Genomic DNA, 27,664 nt, shown 5'->3' with positions numbered 1-27,664 from the left:
CTGCAAGAAAAAAGCTTTGAAGCTTTTTGTACTCAAAGTTCAGTTTTGTATGAATAAGACCAAAATTTGAAACTATTGTTTTGATTGTTGCTGATCCCCGTGGCAGAATCGCAGTGACGTGGCAACATTGTTGCAAAACGTTACAGAGTTATGGCAGATAACTTTCTTTCTTTTTTTAAAGTAAAAAAATTTAATTTTCTTTTTTACAGAAATTTGCACATGATATTTTTACCATGCATTTAGCAGTTATTGATATTGATTTTCACATGGTTTTTAACCTCGATGTATTTCACATAATATGGAAAATTCGAATCATGCATTGGAGTGTATTTACTTTTTAAGGCACTGATTCTATCAAATTTTTGACAGTTTTTGCTATTGATTTCTCACTAGTTCTTAAATCCGATTGTAACCCCTTTTTGAGGAGTCAAATTCGTGTGATTTCGTCCTCAACTTTTTTTGGATAACGGATTACATAATTTTTTATTATTGTGATGATTATTAAAAAATGTGAAGAAGGAAATAATTTGTGCGTAACCCCCCCCCCCCCCAATAGAATGCTAGAATATAACCCATAATATTAGAATAAAAAAATTATTACATGCTCAATTAAAAAAATGTAGTTTTTTTTTTTTTTTTTGCAGGTGCAGAGCTTTTGTAATTTTAAATTAATAACATGTATGTTTATCATTAAAAGTGTCTTGGAGAAAGATATTAGTGTTAGAGAGTTTTGTCGCAGATATTCAAAAACAAGTTTTCGACATCAAAAACACCACCCTGAAACTAATTGTTTTTTTATAGGTTTTGATGTATTAAATATATGTTTAAAAAATGTTATGATTATAGACTTATGTTCAGGACTGGCTTACCCATTAGGCAATGGCCCCCTTAAACTGGATTTTCTGAAAATAAATTTTAAAAAATTAAGAAACACAATGATTTTCAAATTTTTTCGAAGTGTTATGATTATTTTTTAGTTCTAATTTAAAAAAAAAAAAAAAATTTTAGTAAATTTTTAGTAAAATTTAATTTATTATTTATTTTCAATATGCTTTCTTAAATGAAAAGATGTATAAATACTTTTATATTTGAATGAATAAAAAATATATGCGAAAAAATTTAATCTAGGGGCCCCAAAAATTTGAATGGCCTAGGGCCCTTCGTACGCTTAATAAACGCTTGTCCCTGCTTATGTTTTATAATTGTTTTTCTAGGAAATTTATGTTCCCTTTTTATGTCTGTCACTATGATTGCCACTCCAAAATAACTGTAGTTCCCCAATGTTTTAAGTAAATTAGTGTTGTATATCAAATTTATAATTGTATAGAATATTGTTGCAATGTCATAATCAACATGCTTCACACCAGTAATGAACATTTAGTGGTTAAATAGGACCACTTAGCTATTGATTTCAAGCGTATGAAAACTTAATATGGTAGACAGACTTTAAAAAAGAAAAATGGAGTTTTACAATTACGTGATTCAGAGTTGGCAAGGTTTCGGACAGAATGGATTAATCCACGGTTTAGAATGTGGTTTAAACTATTCTTTCCAAAAAAAAAAATCTTTGTTTTAAACTGTCCTAAACCCTTTTTTTAAAATTAGGTCACAATTTTAAAGAAAAATATTTTAAGAAACGAAAGGTTAATTTTTGAGCGCGAAATAGAATAAAGAATAGTTTTTGTTTTTTTAAAAACTGAACTCAGTGGCTGGACAGCCCGTTGAGGGCCGAGGCCTACTATGCCCATCTTTGTTTTCTTGACCTTGGGCTCTGGGGTACAGGAGCAGATTTTACCGTTAGGTGGTCAGCCAAACATGAAACCCCCAGTGTTTTAGGTACTCATTTATCAACCCACTGAAGGGATGAAAGGCTGAGTTGACCTTGCTAGCCCCTAGGATCGGGCATGAGAGCTCGAAGCGCTACCACTCAGCCACTGGGCGTCTTTTTAAAGGAAAGTTCATTATAATTAAAGCTAATTATAATGAAAGCTATAAAAAAGTTTATTGAAAGGGCTTTTGTTTTATTAAGAAAGTTAATTAGTAATATTGCATTTATTTATCCTTATGTAAAAACATAATTTATAGTTATTAATAGCATATTTATTCATATTTAAGGGATAAGGTATTCATTTTTGTTCTATGAGTTTTTGAGCTTTAAATGTAATTAATCTTTTCTTATTATAATATACATAATTATTTTGTGTACAATGGTTACATATATAGAATTTTTACCTTCTATTGTTCAAGGTTTTAGACCCTTTAGGACAATTTAAGACAGTAAAACCCATGTGTCCTGTGCGAAACCAGTTTTGGAAGTTCAAAAATCCAACACTGATATGATTGAATTACATTGTTCCATAGGAGTACTGTCGAGCCTCGTTAATGTGAAATCAGCAGGACTTTCATAATTATATCATGTTAATTGAATTTTGTTTTATTATGAAAACTGTTTATAACATATTATTAATGCATTTTATGTGCTACATTAATGTATTCAAACAATACTATTATGAACCAAACAAATTAAAATAAGTTTTAACTACTTTATAAAACTATTATATTTTTACTATTATTATTATTATTTATTTTTTATTTGCCCTTCTGCTACCTCTGACAAATGACAGAAAATAGAAATAGCATTCTTCAACATAAATGATTGGGATTTTATTCACATGCTTATTATCTGTGCTGTGTGTAGTTAATTTTTGTGTTAAGCGATAATCAGGGTTGAAAATTTCATGTTAAACATGTAAAATACAACAATAATTGATTGCTGACTCTCGGGACCAAACATGTGTTTCATGTTATATTTCATGTTAAGCAGTTTTGTGTTAATGAGGTTCTACTGTACACGGTTGAATTTCAATTCCATTAAAATCATTTCTTCATGAGACTTGGTACCAAGCAAAAAACAAACTTTTTCGTTACTATTTTGTAAAACTATTTTTTGTTACGATTTTGTTTTAAGCGAAGCTTACCCACCCTCCGGGGGGCATCCAGGAATTACCAAGTGACATGGCATTGCGAGAGCTCAGATTCAATGGAACGGTGGTGGTGCATGGGCACTGAAATTCATGGCCCCCAGTCACGTGTGACAAAAGCATCACAAAACATGTCGAAACCTTGAATTTGGGTAAAAAGTAAAAATTCTTTAGGTGTGTAACCATTGCACACATATTATTTACATGTATTTAAAAATATTTGATACTTTTTATGCAATTTGCTTTAACTTATTAAAAGTTATTCACATTTACTAAAAAAAAAAATTTCATATTAATGCAGAATTCAAAATTTTATATTACTTATGAAAATAGTTATTTATTTTTAAGTTGAATTCATGTTGTCTTTGTTTCTAAATGAATGTGAACACTTCTAGATAAATTATGTGTGTTGTATATTATTAATTGGTTTACTTAATATTTTATTTTATTTTTTAAAAATTTAACTTTTAGTTAACCCTTTGCTTACGGCTGATACAATAAGTAGACCAGAATGGCTTCATCATGGTGCATAAATTACATGGTACTTCATTGTACATAGCACAAGGTAGCAAAAGGTTAATAATTGTAATCCAAGAAAGAAAGAATTATTTTATTTTTTAATTCTGATTATTTTGAATATTTTTTTAAAACATTAGCTTAAAAATTTCTCAACTCACTAAATCTTCATCATAATTTTTTTCCCTTCTTAATATCTGTGTGTATTTTTTTTTATTTTTTATAGATAATAATTAGTTATTTTTTTAATTAAGTTTCTACCAGTTTCTTCTTCAAGATTTCAAAGAATCTTGTCTCTTCTTGGGTGATTATATCCCATGTTTTTTTTTTTTTTTTTCCTATTTTAAAAAAAGAAATTACCTAACATGGCTTAAAAAATTATCAAATGTTGACTGTACCATCATTTGGAGATCTAATCTAAATTACAATTTTGTTCTCATAAAAATGCAGTTTTGTAATCATAAAAATGCAGAATGTAGCTTTTTCTCCCTGTTAAAGTAATGTGTTTAAAATCCACTAGCAAAATACTATTTCGTGTTCTTAATAATACCAAAAATATGAATTAATTTTATAGATAATTAAAAAATAATGTAATAAAAATAAATCCTAACATATTTAGGGTGTGACATAAATTTCAAGTTTCCTCAGATTAAAACAAAAATGAGTATGCAGGATAGTAAATGAAAAGAAAGGATAGTTAAGAAAAGTAAATGAATTTTCTTAATTAAAGAGAATTTTGTTTTCCTTGTTAAAAAAATGTTTTGATGATTTTCATATTTTTTAAAATTTATTTCATATTTATATATTAATATTTACTCTTTAAGAAAGCTTTGTAAAAAAGAAACCCACGTTTTCCCAACACAATATATACATATATATAGTATTTCCCCCCCCCCCCCTGGGTTTCTAGGTTTTATTGAGTTTTTCATCTTTTTTTTTAATTCTTTATACTCTAAATGTAAGTCTTGCTGCTTTGGTAAATTCCAGTAATTTAATTAATGTTTAAGATATTAATAACCGTGATTATTACCATAGATATATAGAGATATATTCCATATTGATAAATTAGCAATAATATTTTTAATGACAGTAAAGAAGTTCAGTTATCTTCGTAGAATTTAGCTATTCTGTTTAATATTTTGTGAAAGTTTATTTTAATTGGGTATTTGCACTTTAAGAAGATCATAGATTATTTGCACTTTAAGAAGATCATGGATATGAGTGACCGATGGCGTCAGCGCCATGTGATCGTTTTTAAGGAAAATTGCGTGTTAAAGTTGAACTAAGTTTCTCTTGTTAATTTACTTGAAGTTAATTAAATACAGCTCTGTATCGCACATCGGATTTGTTGAAATATAATCATCCCATATTTATAATTCACCATATCTAGATAACTTTAAGCGAAAAAATTTTTGCACCCATCATCATGTTCTTATTATTTTGTATAATAATAGGCGGAAAATTTTTGAATTGTATGGTAATAGCGAAATCCAAAATTTGAGTGAAATCGGTCAAATAGTTTCAGAGAAATTGAATTTTAAATGTGCGACATTTTTGAAATTCGATTTCTCAAAAACTATTCCACCGATTTCGCACAAATTTTGGATTTATCCCATGTAAAATTAAACACTTTAAAATAATGTAAAAAATTGTATTTTACGATTAAAAAAAATTGTTTTGAGACTTTTGCTAAATAAAATCATTAAAAATAATAAATATCTACTATAATTTATTTTTTGAATATTACCTTGAAATAAATAAATTTTATAATTGTGTTAATTCGCTTAAAAAGCTCGAAATTTGGCAAAATACGCAAAAAATAAAATTTACATTAAGAGGTCGAAAATTTGAATCGTTCTCTTAAACTATGGGGACCCTATTTCCCAGATTGCGACTGCCCCCTAAATCTTGGGGGGTCCGAAATCCGAATCCCTATAAGAGTTATGTTTATTCAGAGAAAGTACGTTTTTGTATCTGATTTCGTAAATTACAATATCGCCTTCACTTATTGATTAGCATATTTGGGGTCACCCCCTCGAACCATTAAAAAGTCCCCACTTAAAAAAATTATCTTAATAATCAATTATAATTCCATGAATATTTTAACAAAAAAAAAAATTTGCCTTATAAACGGGTTTTAATCAACTAGTGATATTATTGAGTGCTGAAGTTAATTATATTTTTCTAAATATCTGAATTGTTATGTTTTGACTCTTCTTATCGCATTCTATCGTTAGAGATACCTGCTGGCGGTTTTTAGATCTCAAATATTTGATTTTTATCGCGCTTTATCTTTAGGAAACATCGTTCAAACTGTAGCTTGTAATCTTCCGGTGTGATGGCGAGAGGCGTTGCGTTGTGTAATCCTTTCCTCTGATCGTGATTTTAACTATTGATCGGATTTAATACACGGATAATGAGCGTCAAGCAAAGAGTGGAACGACTGGATAGTCTGAAATCGTTGCCTGATATTGATTTAGGCGAGAATTTGTATGTCAAAAAATCTACGCTTGTAGCTTGCGTGGATGAAACCCTGGATAATGAGGGAAATAGGATTAACGCAAACCTGGATAATGTACCCAGTGAAAATGTGCATAGCGACAGTATTGATAATGAAAACGTTACAGGGGTGAATTTTCTTACTGAAAATATTGACAATACTTCAGACGTTGCCCAAGTGCCGGTGGTGCTCAGGGGTTTCCTTAGGCGATTCAGTGAAACTGATGAAGTCGATTCGCCAGAATTAAGGTAATTTTTTAAGTGCTATTTAAATAATTGGTAATGTAACCCTATTGTTGAAACATTGGTTTTTTTTTTAGTTAATATATTAAAATTAAATCAGATTTTAGCTTCTGTAGTTTTGCTTCCTTTTTAGATATCAGTGATCTACATAAACATACGATTTGCATTTCATTTAGGAGCAGAGCTTTCCCCCCTAATAGACAAATCAAGAAGGGCGTGACATGGCAACTTTTTTTTTTCCACAGAAGATGAACCCAAACAAAAATGGTAGAAAACGCTTGTCGCCTACAACAATAAGTAAAACTCATTCCATAATCTATGTTTTAAATAAAACAAAATCAGCTGATTAAATTTATTTCTCACTGTCAATTAATTTTGAGAATGGACTATTCTGTCTTCTTATAAATTTTTGTCTCATATTCTTGAAAGGAAAAAAAGAAAAAAGACTGCAAAAAATAGATTAAAAAAATACTTTTTTTTATTAATTTAATTTTTTTAATAGCAGACTTTTATAAGATGTATGTTTTTTTGTTTCGTTTTGCATACCTGCAAGTGACGTAGTGTACCGTGTATCTCGATCCTCTTTGGTTGTTGAAGCGTTGATTTGTTTACGCTAGCAAGTGTTCCTTCCATTTTAAGGACGACCTCGTCAAATATCAATTCTCTTAAGTGACACATTCTTAATTCTATCACAAAGATTCTTTCACTATATATTTGCACAAAGACAGGTACAAAGCCACGTGGGACAAACTAATTATGCATCGAAGTTACCAGGTACACAAAACAAAAATGCATAAAGGTTACAATTAAACACATAAATAATAAATCTGAATTAAAAGAAGTAGATGAGAAAGAATTATATTTCAACTAATTCGATGCGGCTCTGTATTAATTACGCTAACGTCATAGGCCACTTGTGTGGGTATGGGACGTCTTCTTCTTGAAGTGCAAGTACCCAATTTTAAACTTTTAACTTTAAATATTAAAAAAAAAATTTTTTTTTTTAGAATTTTAATTTATACATATCTTATAATTTAGAACCTCATTCTAACAAATTCATCTAAGAATAAAGAACTGAAAATTTTATTTGACAAAAATTTTGAAATAATGTGGTATTATTATTATTTCCAAATGTAACAAAATTCCAGATTTATTATTTTTTTTAATTTTGAACCAATTACCCAAGACTTGTTTTACACCTCAGCGAATAAATCCCGTTAATGTAGTAAATCTTACCCACTGCTTTTTTTTTGGGGGGGGGGGAGGGGTATTTTTATTTTGAATTTTGCATTCAGCCATATATCTAGCTTTATGATTTTGTAGCATTGTTGATAAAAATGCTAAACATATGTTTGTTATGATATGTTTTATTAAAAACATGGTTGTTGCAGAAAATGTGTTTTCTTTAAAAACAAGATTTATAGCAACTTAAAATCGCTGATTAAAAATATAATTTTTGGTACCCAAAGATATCACTGCTTTTTTAATTGTGAGTAATGTCCTGGTTGGTTATATAGTAGGTTAATTAATTCTATCGCCATGATCCTAACTATAAAATACTGATAATTATGTTTATTATATTAAATGCCAGGAAACCTTTTATTCTTCTTTTTAGTAATATCGTGGAAAAAACAAGCGACTTCCTGAAATACCTTTCAACACTATTCGTATCTTTTTTTCCCTCCCTTACTACACAAAATGTCATATTGCAGATGATCACTCCCAGCTGTTGTGTCAATTTTGAGGATGTTATCTTTCCTTTCACTTCTGACCTTTTTTTTTTTCGGGAGGGGAACTCGAGTTTTTAACAGTGCTTTTTCAATTAACTACTAATAGTTCACCCTTTATCTTGTTCAAATTTTCAATGAAATACTTTTTATTTATCCACTCAAGTGTTCAAATACATTTTTTAAAACTTGTAGTGGATGATACTACTTGATGTTGATACAGTTTTTTCAAATATTAATTCATTCATTAAATTTTATTAATTTGTTTTAGTTTTATAGGGGAGAAAATTTTTTAATTATTTAATAAAAAGTAACTAAATTGAAATTTTTCTTTGACCTGAGTCTGACTATGCCTAAAATTATGAAAATAAAATGATTAAAATTTTGTTTAAAATAATCATGCTATGAACAGATGTTAAATTAAGTGTTGAACTGGTTGCTCTTATGGGTTATCTTGAATTCGGACATGTAGGCACCCATACCTTTGCCCTAGGGCAGGGATGGCGAACCAATGGCACGCGTGCCATTTATGGCACGCGACACACTATTCTGGGCACGCCGCTGATCACAAAGTTCACTACGAAGCATATTAACAATTAAATTTAAATTCACAAAAACAAACAAAAAAATTAAAAATTATTAACAAAAAATTTATAATTAATGCCAAAAAATTAATAACTATAAAAAACAAGCTAACAATCAATAACCAGCAAAAACAGATTTAACAGTTCTGCTTAAACTAACATATTACAACCTAATATAAATTATTTGTCATCTAATCTGAAACAACAGAATTCACATAATTATACTTTAAGTTGAATTACACTTATAACTGAGACACTGCAAGATGTCCTTTATAGTAAATAAAGAGTTTTGATTTGGTAGTATTTAGTATTATTATTTTCCCAATAATCATAAAGTCCAAATTATTTGACGGCACGTCTATGACCTCATTAAACAATTTTTTGAAAAAAATGGCACGTTGGTGCAGAAAGGTTCGCCACCCCTGCCTTAGGGAAACGTAGTAAATAGTGAACTCATGGCACTGTTCCATCCATGGATATGATGTCGTATTTTGCGTCGCACGCGTATTTTGACGGCAAATATATGGCCGATTTTTATTGCCAAATTATTCGACCCAATCACTTTCGTCGCTGAAAAAACGATTAAAAAAGAAACTAGTTTTTACGATGCAAATGTACCGGAATGGATTGTATCAAAAATTGATTATTGAAATGCGCAATTAGAAAATCGTTTGTCGTTATGACATTTTAGTTAAAATAACGGGTTCGTCAAAATCACGAGGAAAAACATAGAAATAATTGCAAAGATTGAAAAAAAAAATAATGAACTTAAATTTAATCAGCGCGAATAAAACGCGTCATTTAAAATTCGCATGCCATAATAAAAATATCGAATTTTTAAAACTATGTGGGAATGCATAGCAATAACTGCCAAGAAAATAAAGATATAATAACAAAAAAAAAAAAAAAAAAAAGATTTTAAAAAGTTCACTTAAAATTACGTTGAAATCGGCGGCACAAATAAAGTGCGTCAAAAAGTGATTACTTAAATATGCGATTTGAAACTTTAGTGTCGAATAATATCAATGCAAAAATGCGGGATTTCCAAATTACGTGGAAATAACTATTTAAAAATATCCTTCTGGATTTACGATAAAATTGGTACAAATGAAGCGCGTTGGAAAGTGATTATTTAAATGTGTGATTCAACTGCAAGATTAATATTAATATCGTATTAAAAATATCAAGATTTTTAAAACTTTTGCGAAAATGCGATGTTATAACTGGCGAATAAACTTCGGATATACGATTTAATGGCAGAAATAAGTCGCGCCCAAAAGTGATTAATCAAATACGCGATTGATAACTCACAAGTAAGAATATATAAGCATTAAATGTACCGAGATTTCGAAACGTCACTTGGATTTATCATGAAATTAGTAAAAAATAAAGTGAGTCAAAAAATGATTACTAAAATTCAAAATTCGTGTATCGTAATAACTGTTGCTAAATATTAATAATATATAGGTTATTGATAGGATAGATTATTAATGATTCATTTCAATTACCGTACTGCTGTAAGAAATATCTAAAGCAAATAATTAGTGAAGGAATTTCAAATTCACCAGTACTCTAGATTTTTCAGATTTCTTACAGGTTTTCAGACTTCTTAGAAAAAAATTTATTTAAAAATTTAATTTTTGAAGAAAAAAAATATGGTTTAATATATTTAATTAAACATATGGTTAAATTAAGCATATTGAAATAAACATATGTACTTTTTAGATTATACTTATATTTTTAATGCAAAAAAGACCTTTTAGTTTGTTTGTTTCTCTCTCTCCTCTCTCTTTAAATTTATAATAATGTCATTTCGACTTATCAAATAATTTGTTGTCTTTTAACGCTGGTCTTAACTAAGGGGAAATGTATTAACCGATACGTAGAACTTGTTTAGAAATTTTTGGAAACTATACGTATACCTTAAGAAGTATACGCGCTTACCACGATGCGTGTCGTCGAGAGAGCATGCACTGAAATCAAAGGATTTAACTTTTTTATTTTTTATGAAATAATTTTAGAAATTACGAAATCGTATTGCCTGTAAAACTTTCATCACGAAATGCAGTTTGATATATGGTTATAATCGACACCTTTAAATAATATCTTTCTCGTAAATGTTGATAGTAAATATGTTATGACAATATTTTCATTTTTTTTTTATCATCCGCTGCAATGATGTTATCAACATCCGATAATTGCTTTCCATACAATTATGAAAATAAAAATACACTTTTTTTGTCTTATCTTTATTAAATCTTTTTTTTTGTAAAAAAAATTTCGTATTGTCAACCAGATAATTATTATTACTGAATAAAAATAATTGGACGCATTCAGCCACATCTGATAAAACCACGGATTTGATTATTTTGAAATTCATTCTTATTACGTTAGTTCTACTTCCTCTCTTTTTTTCTCTCGTGTATAATTTGAGAATTCAATTTTTTATTTTTTTCAAAATTTTCCTTACCTGAAAAATTAGAACTGAAAATTTCAAATGTAGTTGCACTTGCGCTTCCAGTTTCAAGGTAGACTAGAATAGTCCCATCTTTCTTTTCTTTTTTTTTTTACCAACTTAATAAGTATAAAATAATGGATACTAACCACTTGCTGTAGTACGAAATTCTGCTTAAATTTTTTTTTTAATATATATATATATATATATATATATATATATATATATATATATATATATATATATATATACAGGGGTCTGTTTAGAAGAAATTTGGGTCCGTTAACGGACCCTTCACAAAATATCTTTTCATAAAAACGGACCCTTCACAAAATATTTTAACTTAAAAACGGACCCTTCACAAAATATTTTAACTTAAAAACGGACCCTTCACAAAATGATTTTTCTTTTAATCGGACCCTTCACAAATTTTTTTATCTTCTTTATTATTTTATTAATCGAATAAATCCTTTCCAGGGCAGAAAACAAGAAAAATGGATGTAAACGAATTTAGTTTTGTCTTCGGCAGACGATTCTTCCATTATTCGTTCGAAATGAATATTCTGCGTTCAGCAGTATAGGCTAAATACCAAATATTTGTATGTTGCATCTCTAATTTAGAGGCAGCAATTGTTGTTTATTTTTTAAAATTTAAGTTTTTTAATTATAATTTTACAGTGATGAGCATAATCTTGTATGTCTTTACAATTTAAAAACTCCTTGAAAAAGTTTTTTTTTGCAATAACGGACCCTATTTGCACAAATTCATAAAAGCGGACCCTGGTTGAAAGAATGTGAGTAATTTTTTCACAATTTCACGAAAAACGGACCTTTCACAAAATGTCTAGACAGACCCCTGATATATATATATATATATATATATATATATATATATATATATATATATATATATTTGGGTCCGTTAACGGACCCTTCACAAAATGATTTTTTTTTAAATTTGACCCTTCACAAATTTGTTTTACATTATTATTATTTTGTTAATCGAATAAACTCTTTCCAGGGCAGAAAACAAGAAAAATGAATGTAAACGAATTAAGTTTTGTCTTCGGCAGACGATTCTTCCATTATTTGTCCGAAATGAATATTCTGCGTTCAGCAGTATATAGGCTAAATACCAAATATTTGTATGTTGCATCTCTAATCTAGAAGCAGCAAATGTTGTTTATTTTTTAAAATTTAATTTTTTTAATTATAATTTTACAGTGTTGAGCATAATCTTGTATGTCTTTACAATTTAAAAACTCCTTGAAAAAGTTTTTTTTCCGCAATAACGGACCCTATTTGCACAAATTCATAAAAGCGGACCCTGGTTGAAAGAATGTGAGTAATTTTTTCACAATTTTACTAAAAACGAACCTTTCACAAAATGTCTGGACAGACCCCTGTATATATATATATGAACACAAGGAAAAGAAAGGATTGATTAACGAAAAAAATTAAGAAAAATACTAATAAGTTCTATTTACTGCCCATAAGCTGCAAGCACATACAACTGCTATATTTTAAAGAGAATAGACGGAAAAAGATAATTAAAAGCATTTTGTAAAAAATAAACAAAATAATAATTTTAAAATTTAAAAGTAAAAAATATAAGGCGGAAAAATAAACAAGAAAACGATACAATCTCGTCGTCAGCTCACACGACTGTATCCAAAAACAGTGCTTTCTAATATTGTATTAATATAGCCAAAGCGAAGGCTCAGGTGATAAAGCGTTCGCCTTCTAATTAGGCGAACTGGGTTCGAATCGCAGTGGTGGCTGGTCGATACGAATTCCACACCCGGCTCGCACCGACCACAGTGCTGACGTAAAAATATCCTCAGTGTTAGACGGATCATGGGGCCGTCAGACTGACCGTGGGTGGTCTTCGTGGTTTTTCTCTCCGTCTAACGCAGATGCGGGTTTAGTTCCATCAAAAAGTCCTCTACAAAGGATGATTTCTCACAATACCTGATCCAGTAATTCACTTATCTTCTGGATTGGGTTTAAAATTACAAATTATTTTCAAAACTAATTGGCCCTGTTTTTTTTTAGAAAAACTGTCGTTAAAAGTTATTAGTTGTGTCTTCAAAATAATTTTTTTTCCATTAAAAATAGTCGTAATTTCAAAAATAAAATACAATTTCATTGCACAGTTTAAAAAGTTTACATCCGTACGCTTTGTATAAAAAAAAACTGTATTTGTAGATTTATGGATGGCAATAGTTAATAACAAAAGAAAATACGTGATTGCTTGTATCTTCTACAGGTATACACATTTACCAAGTTTTGTAAATGTGTTCATAATATTTAAGTTATTGCTTTTAAATGATTTAATTAGAATTAATTATTTAATTAGGAGAAAAATTATTTTATAATTTTTCTCATCTTTTCTTTATTCTGTAATTTTTTCCATGTTTTCTCTATATTTTATACTTTATATATCAGGGGTCTGTCCAGACCGAATTTACTACCGTTTAGCGGTACCTTCACAAATTCAACTTTAGGAAAAATGGTAGTTTCACAAATTTAATTTTAGGAAAATACTTTTTCTTAAAATTTTATTTTTGTATTCCTTAAGAAATGATAAATCCATATTCTTGCCATATTTTTGTGTTGGATTTTTAAATATAATTTTTAATTTTTCACAAATTATGTCTAAATTTTCACAAAATAGGTACCTCTCAGAAAAACCTAGACAGACCCCTGTATATATACTAGTGGGCTGCGCCCCCTGCTCGCTAACGCTCGGCCCCAAAAATTACTACGCAATCTTATATGGTTTGCTTCGCAAACCAAGCTCGCTTCGCTCGCTACTAACATGGACGTCATTGCGAATGCACAAAATTCTAAGAATTCAAAACAATCATTCAAATTCATATAACAACTTAAAAAAAAAAAAAAACAACTTTTTAGTAAATACAAAGTCATTAAAATAAATTTGAATTCAAACAAATGACGTGTAATTCGTTAAACCTATTAGAAATGTGCTATAGTATAAAATCTTAAAGCGTAAGAGCACGACTGAGACTCATTTTTCAATGAATAACTGTTAGCAATAATAAAACAAATAAATTCGTGATATGAATCAAAAATCGTGAAATAAATTCGTGAAAAAAAGCGCTTCGACAAAATACTAATATAGAGATCTATCGACAAAGACTACTCACTTCTGCCAGCTTAATAGTATGAGATTGCCGCAGCTGATAGGGTGAATTTCGGAAGAGATCACATTTGGTGAGAATGCTCTCTCTGGTTATTTCAGTTTCCTTTTTTAAAAGCACTATATGTTGAGCCACCTTAGCTAGATTTGGCATGTGACATTTTTAGCGGCAATCATTGTTCGATTTTCTAGTGTTGCCATTCGGGGAGTTGTAATGAGGCTTTTTTTTTGTCGCCTTGGTATAAGAGATATATATATATATATCGCTATCTCTAAGTATTTCAAATTATTAGCCAAATATCAAAAGTCTTCACCAAATGCAAATCTTAAAATTTTTTTATGATTAATTTTTTTTCTCATATAGAACTATTTTACGGTAGTTTGTTTCGGGCTTATATTTCTAATTGGTTACGTGGCTTATCTACCGAAAATTACAGTAATCGAATAAAAATACTGATTTGTTTAGAAAAATTCATTTTGACCTAATTTTAATTTCAGTGGAAAAAGTCATTCGCTAATGCTGCTTTCGCCAAAACAAAATTTTTATTTGCCAAATTTACGATTTTATCACTTTTGCCGTTTTGAATGCTTAGCGCGGGCGTTGTAAATGTGTATGTGTTCTTAATTTTTTTAAATTTTGTTTAGTTCTTTTCATTTTTCTCTCCTTTCTTTTTATCCTTTTTGTCTTTATTATACTTTGTGTATCTATATATATTAAGCGAAATAAATTTTTGAGTTATTTAATGTATCGTTAATTTCTGTGTGGATTTTAGTTACCTATAAACACCCGTGACTAGTGAAAATTTTATTTTTTGGCATTTTTCCCCTCTTTAAAGTTTCTTTTCGATTGATATAACCTTGACTGCACCCACCTGTGATTAGAAGGTTCGTGTATTTATCAGCCTTGAAATTGACAGACTTAGTCTCCAACTTGCTAATGAGAATGTCAAAATGAAAAAAAAAAAGTGACTCAGATGTTTTGAATATTATACGGAGAAATTATGTCAATTCGGATGATAAAATTTTGACTGGAAGTTGAATTTTTTTTATTGTTATAAGTGCATCGGTGCGTTTTGTACTAATTTAAAAAGTGCTCTTTTTATTATTACAAACGGTTTAATTAAGCTATGCTATATTTCATTTTTCGGTGACCCGTTTTTTTTTTTTTTTTTTTTTTTTTTTTTTTTTTTTTTTTTTTAAACTCATACACTACGACATATTTACTAAGAAATGTTGCAGGATTTCGTGGTGAAGTTACGATACGAAAATTATAAAAATTAAAGTTAGAATAAAATAATTCCAAGAATACTCAAGAAAAAGGAAAACTTTTACTAGAAGCATAAGAAGGAATTTTTTTTTTAACTTATACATTTGAGAGAAATCGGAAAGAATCTTAATAATTCAAATGCGACTCTTATTTCTTGTAATTCCACAAAATTCTAATTTTAAAATAAAGATAGATAAGTCAAGGTACATTTTTTTAAAAATGTTTTCTCTTATAGACTTTTATTATTTTTGTATTTAAATTTATGTAATACTTTTATAAAATTCACATTTTAGTATCTCTTAATATACATGTTTTAACCGTTTCCCTTACCAATTTTTGTTGAAACAATTGCAAAAAATCACCATATATTTTATTTCATTAATAAATACAAGGAACTAAAACAAAACATAATAAACAAGTTTTAAGTTAAAATTTTAATTATTTTATGTGTAAAAGATATTTAATTTACTATTAGTTTGCTATCCCGTGTTATCTCGGGCAAGTGGAGAATCTATTATATATAATTCTCTTACGTGGCTCCCAAATTTCGGCTGTATTTCTTTTCCGCCGGTGGCAACGTTTGCTTTGTTTTGTTTACGTTTTGAAAACACCATTCTGCCTTTTAATGATGTGTTTCTGATCTAATATATATAATTCTCTTACGTGGCTCCCAAATTTTGGCTGAAGTACTTTGTACAACTAAATAAGATTCTTTTCACAACACTTAAGTATTTACTTTATTTTCTTCATTTATGGAAAGAACAGTCGGCAAAGAATTATGTAAGGTTAAAAAACATTTCGCTAAAAAAATAACGAATTCTAAAAGAAATAAAAATAAACAACTTAAAAAATAAAAGTGCTGTTGCCAGCCATAGAATTTTTTGAAAGTTAACTTAGCAACATAAATCATAATGACATAGAAGCGCAACTAGATCAAAATTAAGATACCTGAACGCTTGACGTAACAAATCCTTCAATTCTATAAGTGTTTTATCGCCAAATGCCCAAATTAACAATTGTGTTTTTAAAGAAATTCTCTCTCCCTCTCTCTCTCTCTCCCTCTCTCTCTCTCTACTACTCAGACTACTATTTCATATTGTTTTACAACACATGGCTTTAACACTCTGGTGGGAAAGACTTTAAAACAAAACTTAAAACAGTTACTTTTCTCAACAACTGAAATTTAGAATAATGTGATTAAGAAAAATATGTGAACTGTTTGCAATTTCAAATTAATATTGAAATGTACAGGTTTAGAATTTTCTACAGTGAAAAGTTTTCGGAATTTTAGTATTCAAAAAAGTATACAAAAGCTAGACGTTAAGAACGTATCCAATGAGCGAGCAAAGCGAGCATAGGATTGCGAAGCAATCCGAAATGAACTGCGAAAGCAGTTCCGGGGGTTGGTGAGCGCCAGCGAGCAGGGGGCGAAGCCTCCTAGTGTTAAATATTAATCTTTGTATGATAGTTTCTAAAAGTGACAACATAAAGTGATACTTTACAATCAGTGATGCCCCTTTTTTTTTACACTTTTTTCTATGTAAAGTTAGCAACTATCGTATAAACAATCGCACAAAACACGTTTGCAGTCCCACATTCTAGCAGCATAACTCCCAAGCAAAATTTTAATCACAAAAAAATCTTTTTTTTTTTTCCTTTTTTTTCTTTTCTTTCGGCTGAGTAAAAACGTGATAAAACAAAACGTACTGACAAATTTTGCTACGCCCGAGTTTTCTCGGGATAATAAATATTTGCAATATATACGTACCCGAGTTAGCTCGGGATAATCGGGGAAGCGATTAATAATATATAATTATATACTTCATGAAATGTTAGGAAGAACTAATGTTTCAGATTGAAATTCTCGTTTAATTACCAAAAAAAAAAAAAACTTTTTAATCACGTTTTTATGAGTATTTTATGTTTTATATAAAAAAAACAATTTTGGCTATCAAAATCTGGACTTAAGTTTTGCTCATATGTCTGTTGAAATTGGTTTCTTCGTTGTTTTTCTTTACTAATTGTGTGTTCGTAGGTGGAAAAAAAACGAAACACTTTGTTCCTGAGCCTTTAACTTGATTGTAACTCATGAATAATAAATGTAAAGTTATTTGTTTAAGTTTTTTTTTTTCGAACTTTGGGGTCAAGATCCTTTATTTTCTAATTGAATGGAAATGATTCCGAAAAATCTGCTTATTTAAAAAGCTTTCTCATATCAGCTGCAGTTTTTTTCATCATCTTTTTAGTTTCCTCATTTTATATGGCGCTGCTATTTTAATAATGGATCAATTCTTCGAAAACTTACATAATTACTTAACGTCCGAATTTACGCAACGTCGTGACGCTTTTCTGCTCACTTTCTTCAATTGTATACCTCGGAAAAGAAAAAATCAATCGGCAAGATAGCGTAAAAATCCTCTTCATAAAATATGATAGTATTGTTATGTTACACACACACAATAAACAAAATGTAAAGGTGAAACCCAGATGCGTCATGGCTAAGCTATGTTGTTTGAGAACTGTGACTTTTTTTCCGTGTCCTTCAGTCATTACTTTTTGCAGTTGATTTCCACTTGTTAAGAATATAAAAGTAAAAAAATTGCCTTGTGAGGGTCTACAGACCGTGCATTTGTGTGCTTTGTAATGCAACCGGTTATAATAAATTATAACACCGGTTACGATGGTTTGGTTTCGAAATAATTTATGAATTATTTATGCTTTTATTTTATTTTTGAAATGTATAAGCAGGGGTCTGTCCAGGCCGAATTTACTACCGTTTAGCGCTACCTTCACAAATTCAACTTGAGAAAAAACGGTAGTTTCACAAATTCAATTTTAGGAAAACCGGAAGTTTCACAAAATACTTTTTCTTAAAAAAAATTTTTTGTATCCCTTAAGAAACGATAAATCCATATTTTTGTGTTGATTTTTTAATATAATTTTTAATTTTTCACAAATTATGTCTAAATTTTCACAAAATAGGTAAATCTCAGAATAACCTAGACAGACCCCTGATAAGTTATATTTACAGGGTATCTGCTCACCTGGAAAGTCACGAGAAATCATGGAAAGTCATTAATTTCGGTATTGAAAAATATATGTCATGATTTTAACTATTTTTTTTAAAAAAAAATCATGGATTTTGGTCGTCGAAATATCTAATTTTTAAAATTGAAATTACCCCCACGGTGTTCGGAATATCTGAATTTGTATCAAAATCACCACTCTCAGTCATCTTTTATTAAAATAAAAAATGTTTTATCATGTTCTTTAAAAATTATGGTCTTCTTTCAAAAAATGAAAGAAGAAACATCATTTCTAGGGCGAATTATCTTTCTATGATTTCAGAATTTTTGTTATTTTTTATTTTTTTATTTTATCAATTTCAAATTCCAGCTAAAGCAAGCCAGTCATTGGCGAATTTTTTTAATCCCGAAATGAGAACAGAAAAACCATGCGTATTTCTTTCCTTTCCGATGAAAGTGTGAAGTATCTTTAGGATATAATTCTGAAGAAAAGAATTTTTTGCTTTTGTATTTTTTTCCAGCTATTTTATTGCATCAACTCTTTCTTTACTCAGTTTTTTAAATTTAAAATCTATAAATATGAAGATGCAGAGTATAGCAGTTTTGGTTATACCTATCATTTCAATTAATGTTATTATAAGGCTTTTTTATTTATTTATTGTTGTGTTTTTGTCGGAGAAAATAGTAACTTCATTAAGTCATGAAAAATTCTTGGAATTAGTCTTGGAAAATCCTGAAAAGTCATGAATTTGAAAATCTAAAATATAGCAGATCTGTATTTATTCGAAAATCTTCATATTACAGAATGTTGTATAATTATTCGTTACTTAAGGATAAAGAGTTCTTAAAAATTATTGTAATAAATTTTTTTTAAATATAAAATAGACGTTAACATAATTGTTAAATGTGAAATTTTTTTGCTCAATGTATTTAGTATTCTGACGGGATGACATATTCGCTGATACGGATTTGTTATAACTGGCGTAGCAGAACTCGGGCGTAGCAGAATTTGTCAGTACGTTTTGTTTAATCACGTTTTTACACGGTCGGAAGCCAAAAATAAATAAATAAAATGAAATGATCTGCTGTAATTGGAAGTTTTTCAAATTTTGTTTGGTAATTTTGCTGTTGGATGCACACGTGTCTTTTGTGAGATTCTATGTATATACGATGGTTGCTGAACTTGCATAAAAAGAAAAGAGTTTTTTTAAAAAAAAATGGCGTATCACTTTCACAGGCGTTTGGAAAGTATCACTTTGTGTTACTTAGTGTTGTCACCCTTGTTTTAAAAACTACCATACAAAGACTATTGTTTAACTTTTTTCATTGCCCGATCCGAGATTTTTTTCATTTGCCAGATTTCATTTACCATCAATTTACTATCCCGAGATAGATCGGAATAGTAAATTGATGGTGTATTAAATGTTTTTTGCCCATAGAAAAAATTAAAATTTCAACTTAAAACTTGTGTTCAATGTTTTGTTTAGTTGTTTGTATTTATTAATAAAATAAAAAATTATGTTGGATTTTTTTTTCTCCAAAAATATTGGTAAGAGAAGCGGTTAAATTATAACACGAGCTTCTGTGTTATAATTTTTAAAAAAATTTATGTTTAAAGTAGGAAGTCCTCATGATTTACCATAAAAATTGTGCTATAAAAGTGGTTGCATTTTCTCAATTTTTTTTCTTTCTTTTAATAAAGATTGATTAATTTGATTTAAATTAGATTTTTCAGATTTAAATCGGTATTTTTTAAAGATATTTTCAAGAAATCTTACTGATTAGTTTAAAGTTTTAAATATAATTAAAATACCATATTGAAAATAAATCGTAGCAATAGCTTACAAACTATAAAATACTTATAAAGAAAACTAAATATAATTTTTTTTTCTCAAAACAATTCAGATATTTTTAAGAGATGTTTAATATATATCTTTGAATTTTTACTTTGTTCATTATTTGTATTCTGAAAATTCCAAAAGAATTCTCAGATTTTAACAGGGTGCATATCGTATTTAAAAAGTGCTTATTTTCATTTTTTTAAAAGTCCTTAAAGATTCTTTTTTTTTTATTGGGTGTTTTTAAAAAATGCTTAATTTTTCATTTTTCAAAATGAGATATTTTTTGTTTATCATGTCGCTTTTCGCAACGAATTATGCAACAACAACAAAAAAGTTCCATTTTCACATTGTCCCATTCAACGTTTTCACAATTCATTCAATCACAATCTATTTTGGCGTACCTTTGGTCCATAGCTTATGAGCCAATTATTTTACATGTTTGAGGAAAATACTTGCTCATGTGCGTGTACTGAGCTGGACTCAGTGGGAATGATTCCTGCTCTCTCATGTGCAAACTCTCCTGCATTTTGCAGGAGCACTGTTAGATTTCCATATCGGTTTTGTTTTTCCTCACTTAAATTTTAATTTTTGGTCTCTAATGTTTTTTTTCCCCCCTCAATTTCATTCTTGACATATTCCAAGAATATTTACTCATTATGATTAAAAATATTTTTTTTAAAAATTTGGATTTCTTTCTTTAAAAAAAAAAAAAATTCTTTTTCTTTAACTTCTCAATTATTTTATTTCCCCATTAATCAAGTTACTATTATTAACGTCTTTTGCCGCCGTGGTAGATATCATGCCCTGTATTCAAGCATTTTACTTTGTTTGGTTGGCAACGGTCTGTTGAAGATGGATCATCGTAGAATTCTTGTTATTGCTATGTTACCACTTCCTCTGATCTTGTTTCGAACTTTCTGGATGCGTTTGAAGACGATTCGTTTTCACTGAAGCGTGGGATAGTTCGTATAAATAGTGAATATAAACTCGAAATAAAAGGAGCTTATCCCATTCACGTGGTGCTGTTGACCTGTATTTAGAAAGGAATGCCAAGAAAACTAGTTGCGGTTCATTGTTAGACTTTTAATGGTTTTTGCAGAATTGTTCACGATACCATCGTTTGGCTTTTCTTATAATTCTCAAACGATAATTTGATATTTGTTCCAGCGATTCTCATAGTCTTTTACGCAAGTGCGGTACCGTGTAGATGTTATTTGTCACCTCCTGAAATGAGTCTGAATGCTGCTGGTTTTAAATTGAGCTTCTATTAACAATTTAGTCCACTTAAGTTAATACAGATTTGTGAAATCTAACTTATAAAATGCATTAACATACATTTTAAGTTCATGGTGGGTAGCGTTTTTAAAAAATGCTTAAAGGTGCTTATTTTTTATTTTCGTTTTTAAAAGCCCTTAAAGGTGTTTTTTTTTTATTGGGTGTTTTTAAAAAGTGCTTAAATTTTCCAGTTTCAAAAATGAGGTTATTTTTTCTTTACTATATCAATTTCTTATGCAAAAGTGTGGTTCTCACATTGTTCTATTCAACGTTTTCACAATTCATTCAAACACAATGCGTTTCGGCGTGCCGTCGGTCCGTAGCGTATAAAAGCACCAATCATTTTACATGTTTGATGAAATGCTTGTGGGTCCGCATGTACGTATGCTGAGCTGCGTTCGGTGAGATTATTGCACTCGCATGTGCAACTCTCTCTGCCTTTTGCAGCATATTCTGAATTTCAGGCTTCATTTTCCACCCTCTGAAATCGAACCGCAAAATCTCTCGGATCTTTTTACGGTGGCTAATATAATCAAGAAAAGAGTTCTTTGTCAGAAACTAATTACATGATCCTGATAATAATCGGAATCATGTATAGTCTTTAAAATTTATTTTGCCTTTTGTTAATGTATATAGTGCTTAAAAATATTTTTAATACTTAAAAGGTGCTTATTTTTCGTTGAAGGATTTAACTACGCACCCTGAAATCGTCAAAATCATAATTTTCAGCTTGTTTTCGTGTCAAAAATAAGATTTTCATTCATTTTATAACCTCAAAATATTGTTTATTAGGTTCGAGTTTTATTACATATGCTTTTGTGTGTAAGTCTAGTTCGTATCCTACCGGCTCGCCGTATTACTCTGCCAAGATTGATCAATCCTTTTTAAAATTGTCATTTAAATTCTTTTAGAATGTTTTTAGTCGCTGCTGTATTATAACCTGACATCTCAATTACTATTGAAATAAAATTGCTTGATTTGATTTGCCGTTAAAAACATGAAAGAATTCTCGTTTTTTTCTTTATTGTCTTGCAATTGTTAGCCAGTAATATAATTGATTACGCACTATCAAGACTGTTGGTTCACTGTTTATTGTAACATTAAATTTCATTTAAAAAGTGACTTATTCAGTTTCAAATACCCTTAGTGTATCTGCTAGAATAACCCTTTTATTTATGGCATAAAAAAACTGAAAAAAAAACCTTATATAAATCAGGGCTGATTGTGCTCCGGAAAAAATCCGGATTTCCGGATTTTTCGCTAACAGCGATCCAGAAGTGTCCGGAGATCGAAGGTCCAAACGTTTAAAAAAATCATAGATCACAGAAGTTTCCGGAAATCAAATTTTCAAAGGAGGAACTTAAAAACACAGTTTATTTTATTTGTTTGTAAAGGAGAGCCAGAGAGATACTTTATAAGCTTATATTCATGATTAATATTCATTTTTTATCAGTAAATAGTTGTTATAATCATAAACTTAAGAAAGACAGACATATTTGTAAATTTTAATTACTTCTCCAGGTCATCATAGGTATATGTAAAATTTTAAATATATTTTAAGTAAACTAAGAAATGTTGAGAAAAAGGAAAAAAACCTTAGTTAAATTTTTTTCAATTTAAACCGTTTTTTTTTTTTTTTACTCGAGAAATTTTCCGGAATTCTGACTTGGACTCACAATCACCCCTGATAAATAATAATAAATAAATTATATATCAGAATCACCTCTCAGTTTGTCTATATTCACCTTCTCCCGTCCTGTTTATTTGTAGTTTTATCTATTATGTATGCAAAATCATTAAGTTAAACTTAAAAAAAAAAAAATGAAAGTGTTTTCCCACTTTTCTTTTTTCGTGGCTTAGATGCGAAAAGAAAAATTACCATGTAATGTTTGTCAAAAAGTTCACTTTCTTACTTTTAATAGAGAGTTTTATAGTTAAGAATATGGGTTTTATAGTTAAGCATAAGCTCGCATATTATTAGTAATAAATAATGATTTGTTTTTGTTTTGTAATTTTTGCTTCAAATCAGCATTATTTATCGATTCTTTAAAAATTAAAGTTTGTATTGCCAACTAATTTGATACTAAAACCTAAATGAAATAGTACCTTGTTTTTTCTTCTCCCTTTATTCTGTTGTAAAATAATACTACCTGTTCTCCTATTACCTGTTCTCCGATTACTTAATTAAACTCATTGTTCCGTGCTCTGTTTCAAATAGTATTTTCCTTGACCTAGCTCAAGTTGTGTTTATCTTTGCGTTATTTTTACTTGCGGAATAGGATATTTAAAACATAATTTAACTCAGTTTTAATCTATTTGTGGCTAACGTCTTTAAGCTGACAATTCCTTTTTTTTTTTTTTTTTTTTTTTTTGTCAAAAAATAGAAAACTCATTCCATTATTAAGATTTATTTTGTAGAAACAAGATAGCCCTATCCATAATTGTAGATATGGGTAGTGTATTTACCCAAAATCAGGGTTTATTTATTTATATATATATATATATATATATATATATATATATATATATATATATATATATATATATATATATATATGGGTCATTCTCACAAAAACAGTCATTTTCATGTCCCCAGTATATTTTATGCTTGTTTTACAGCTTACGAGAAAAAAAAATTCAGGGAAAGTGTCCTTCAGAATACAAGCTAACAAAAGAATAAAAATAAAATTATCAATTTTTATTTTTTATTCATTTTAGGTAATTAAAATATACCAATATGTCATTCCCTCACTTGTCCCCACTGCTGATTTAAAAAAAGAAAAAAATTGTTTCTGCAATAAAATTTTTTTTTTTACAAATTCATGTTTTTTATTTCAGAATACTAAAATATAGAATTCAGAAAATCAATTTTAAATTTAATTTCTGATAAAAATATTAACACAGCACTATTTTAAACTTTGTCCCCAGTGTTTCGCGTCATTCCCTCACAACAATGTTTTTATCACCTGCAATGTCCTTAGAATAAAAATATTTTAATAAAAACTTCAGAAGTTAACAACTGGCATCATAGAACAAAATTGCAGTATGTTTCCATCTTTAACTTAAAGAAGCTTTGCTGTGGAATAAATTTGAATGAATCAAACCAGGTAAAATTTTTTACATTTGTCATTCCCTCATGTCATTTTTTAGAGTAAAATAAAATACAACTTCATCGAGAAAGTGGTTAATTATGTTGCTTTCTTGTATGAATATAATTGTATGTGATTGACTAGGCCTAACTGTTATTTTTAAATTTTATTGAATTCGTCATTCCCTCACTAGTGTATAAAGTGAGGGAATGACGTTGAAGTGAGGGAATGATTCAAGATGAGCATATTATCAAATTTTTTTTTTGTCCAATCGTGCCAGCCAATTTTATTTCCCAAGCCTGTAAAAACTATTAAATATATAGGACTAAATTATAATAAATATTAGATATACTTAGTATGTTATCATTTTCAAACTTTAGGTAGATGTAACTTCGATAAAAACATGTATTAAAATAAAATATCATTCCCTCACTGTTAGTGTCATTCCCTCACTTTTTAAATAGTGAAAATAATTAATTTACTTATTAATTAATTTGAAAAACAAATTAAAAAATTAATAAATTAATTTATTAAATTAATTTATTTATTTATTAAATTAATTAATTATTAATTACTATAAATTAATTATTTAAAAAATTAATTAATTTAAATATTAAGTATAATTTATAGGATATATACTTTCTTTATAATGCCATTACATATTTCTATTAATATAAAAAGTTTCAGAGCTTTTTATTCAGTTTACTTTTTTGGGATTTTATGAACTGAAAAATGACAGTTTTTGTGAGAATGACCCATATATATATATATATATATATATATATATATATATATATATATATATATATATATATATATATATATATATATATATATATATATATATATATATATATATATATATATATATATATATATATATATATATATATATATATATATATATATATATATATATATATATATATATATATATATATATATATATATGTATTCTTTTTAAAGCATATAAACACGATTTGTCTTACTTATAGTACTGAGAATAATATTCAATTTAAGGAAGATTAAACCACAAATGAGGAAAATTAAAGAAGGATTTTTTTAATAATTTATATGTTCAATTGAATGCATTCTTCTTCATAGTGAATGACAAATTGAGTGTTAACAATGTGAGCAAAACTTGATCGTGTCTGAAATATATAATTTTGTATGAGAAAAACATAACGATTGAAAAATTTTCACTATGATTGATAAATACCCAGGTATTTATGAGTTTTAGGTATTTACCCGGGTATTTTATATCTATACATATGTTTAAATATTTATTTGGGATCTTAAGCAGGATTGCATTTTGTCCGGAAGAAACCTATTCTTCCAGCACACCAGAAGAAACTGGAAAAAACCCGAAAGAAACTTGACCTAATGGAAGAAATTTTAAAAAAAAAGACCTATTCGTATAGTTAAAAGTATTATAAAAATAGCTTAAATTTAAACAAATGTAATTTAGTACTACAAATTTAATAAGCTTTTCGCATCTACTCTTTCTTTTTTTTTAAAAATAAATAAATAAACTGCTTTTATACTGAATTTTAAAAGATCTATATACTCATGTCAATAAATTAATTATAATGCCGCCAGCTAGGTAAAATTAAGGCTTAGTAATAGAACACACGTGACTCATTCATAAAGCTCATTGTTTTAAACCAGTGATTCTCAACCTTTTTTTGGCGGCGGCACACTTTTAACGATTTCGAAATTTGACGGCACACAATGAAAAAAATTAGTTTAAAAGTTGTTTACTTACCTATAACACACTGTGTTAAATAGTTTGTGATAATAATTTTGAATGTGAAATAAAATAATATGTAGTACAAAAGCACGTTTATTATGGGATTAATTATTTCCTTCGTTATTAGTTAGTAACAGTTATTTATTTTTTTTTTGCTAGTTATTAATTTTTAGCTTGTTTTCTATTGTTATTAACTGTTAGTTTTTTACATTAATTATTATATTTTTGCGATTTCTTGTTAATTAGTTTTATTGTTAAATATTAATTGTTAGCTTATTTTTAGTAAGTTATCCTTTGTTAATTTGTTCTAAGAATTATAAATTGCATAGCATACTTTAATTATTAGCTTTTATTTCCGTTTGAAAGTTAATATTTAGCTTTCGTTCTTTTGTTAATTTATAATTTTAATAGTCATTGAATTTTCTATTTATTTCAACATTTTTTGTCAAAGACAATTTAAACTCTTCCTTCTTATTTTAAGATTGTCAGAGACAAGACAATCGCCGAGAAAGATGTTCACGCGGTTAAAGCGTGAAAAAATTATAAAAAGTATTTATATAATATTATATACATATAATATTATATACATACACTTTTCTTTAATTTAAACTTTACTCGTAATAAAAAAAGCATTATAATTTTTATTGTACCATTTCTAATATTTGGCTGCCCATTTTAAAAATTTGGCGGCACACAAAAGTGCCGCGGCACAGTGGTTGAGAATCACTGTTTTAAACCCATTTTGTTTTAGATCTTCAGTTGCTTGTCATGAAACTCTCTTAAAATAAAAATACATCCTGCAATATTTTTTTTAATAAAAAACTTTTTTTTTTTATATGATCGCGCAATTTATAAAAATATTTATGTTTTCTGTATGTATACATATATACTACTGTTTTGAGCTGAAATTAAACCCTTGCAATGCTGATTTTAATGGATGCATTATATTCTCTATGGGGGGGGGGGGGGTCGAAATCCAAGTTCTTGACCACGAACCAAGATCGATAATGTCTGTCTTGTTTAGTATCAAAAACAGACTGTGCAGACTAGACTATTTTGTCAAAAAAGAACTTTCTTGCTAATTTTTCTTTTTAGTGTAATTTATTTCTACTGGTGACTTTCCTGTTCTCAATTAATATTTTTATTTCATATTTATTGAGATTGTGTGTCTATATAGGATGGGTACACTTCTCATCAAAAAATCTACCCATTTGAAAATCATTGTAAATTAAGTTAGAAAAAGTATAG

At 28.4% G+C, this 27,664-nt stretch overlaps 1 protein-coding gene across 10 annotated transcripts in view; it reads left to right on the top strand.

Annotated features, from left to right (window-relative positions):
• Klc (kinesin light chain) overlaps nt 1-27,664 on the top strand; it is a 101,263-nt gene that overhangs the window by 5,268 nt on the left and 68,331 nt on the right. For 8 of the 10 annotated variants that reach the window (XR_015433295.1, XM_087161932.1, XM_087161930.1 and 5 more), the window contains exon 1: nt 5,520-6,245. The exons of the other annotated variants lie outside the window; for them this stretch is intronic. Coding sequence is in view for 7 of the 8 variants with exons in the window: in XM_087161932.1 (XP_087018058.1) it covers nt 5,914-6,245 (332 nt within the window). In the remaining variant the exon portion in view is untranslated. Of the gene's footprint in view, nt 1-5,519; nt 6,246-27,664 lie in introns of those variants that run through there. 10 annotated transcript variants of the gene reach the window in all.

The sequence above is a fragment of the Parasteatoda tepidariorum genome, chromosome 4 (assembly GCF_982258835.1).
Source record: "Parasteatoda tepidariorum strain Cologne lab strain chromosome 4, Ptep-v5.0, whole genome shotgun sequence".
NCBI classification, from domain to species: Eukaryota; Metazoa; Arthropoda; class Arachnida; order Araneae; family Theridiidae; genus Parasteatoda; species Parasteatoda tepidariorum.
This window is presented reverse-complemented; position numbering and strand designations above follow the sequence as displayed.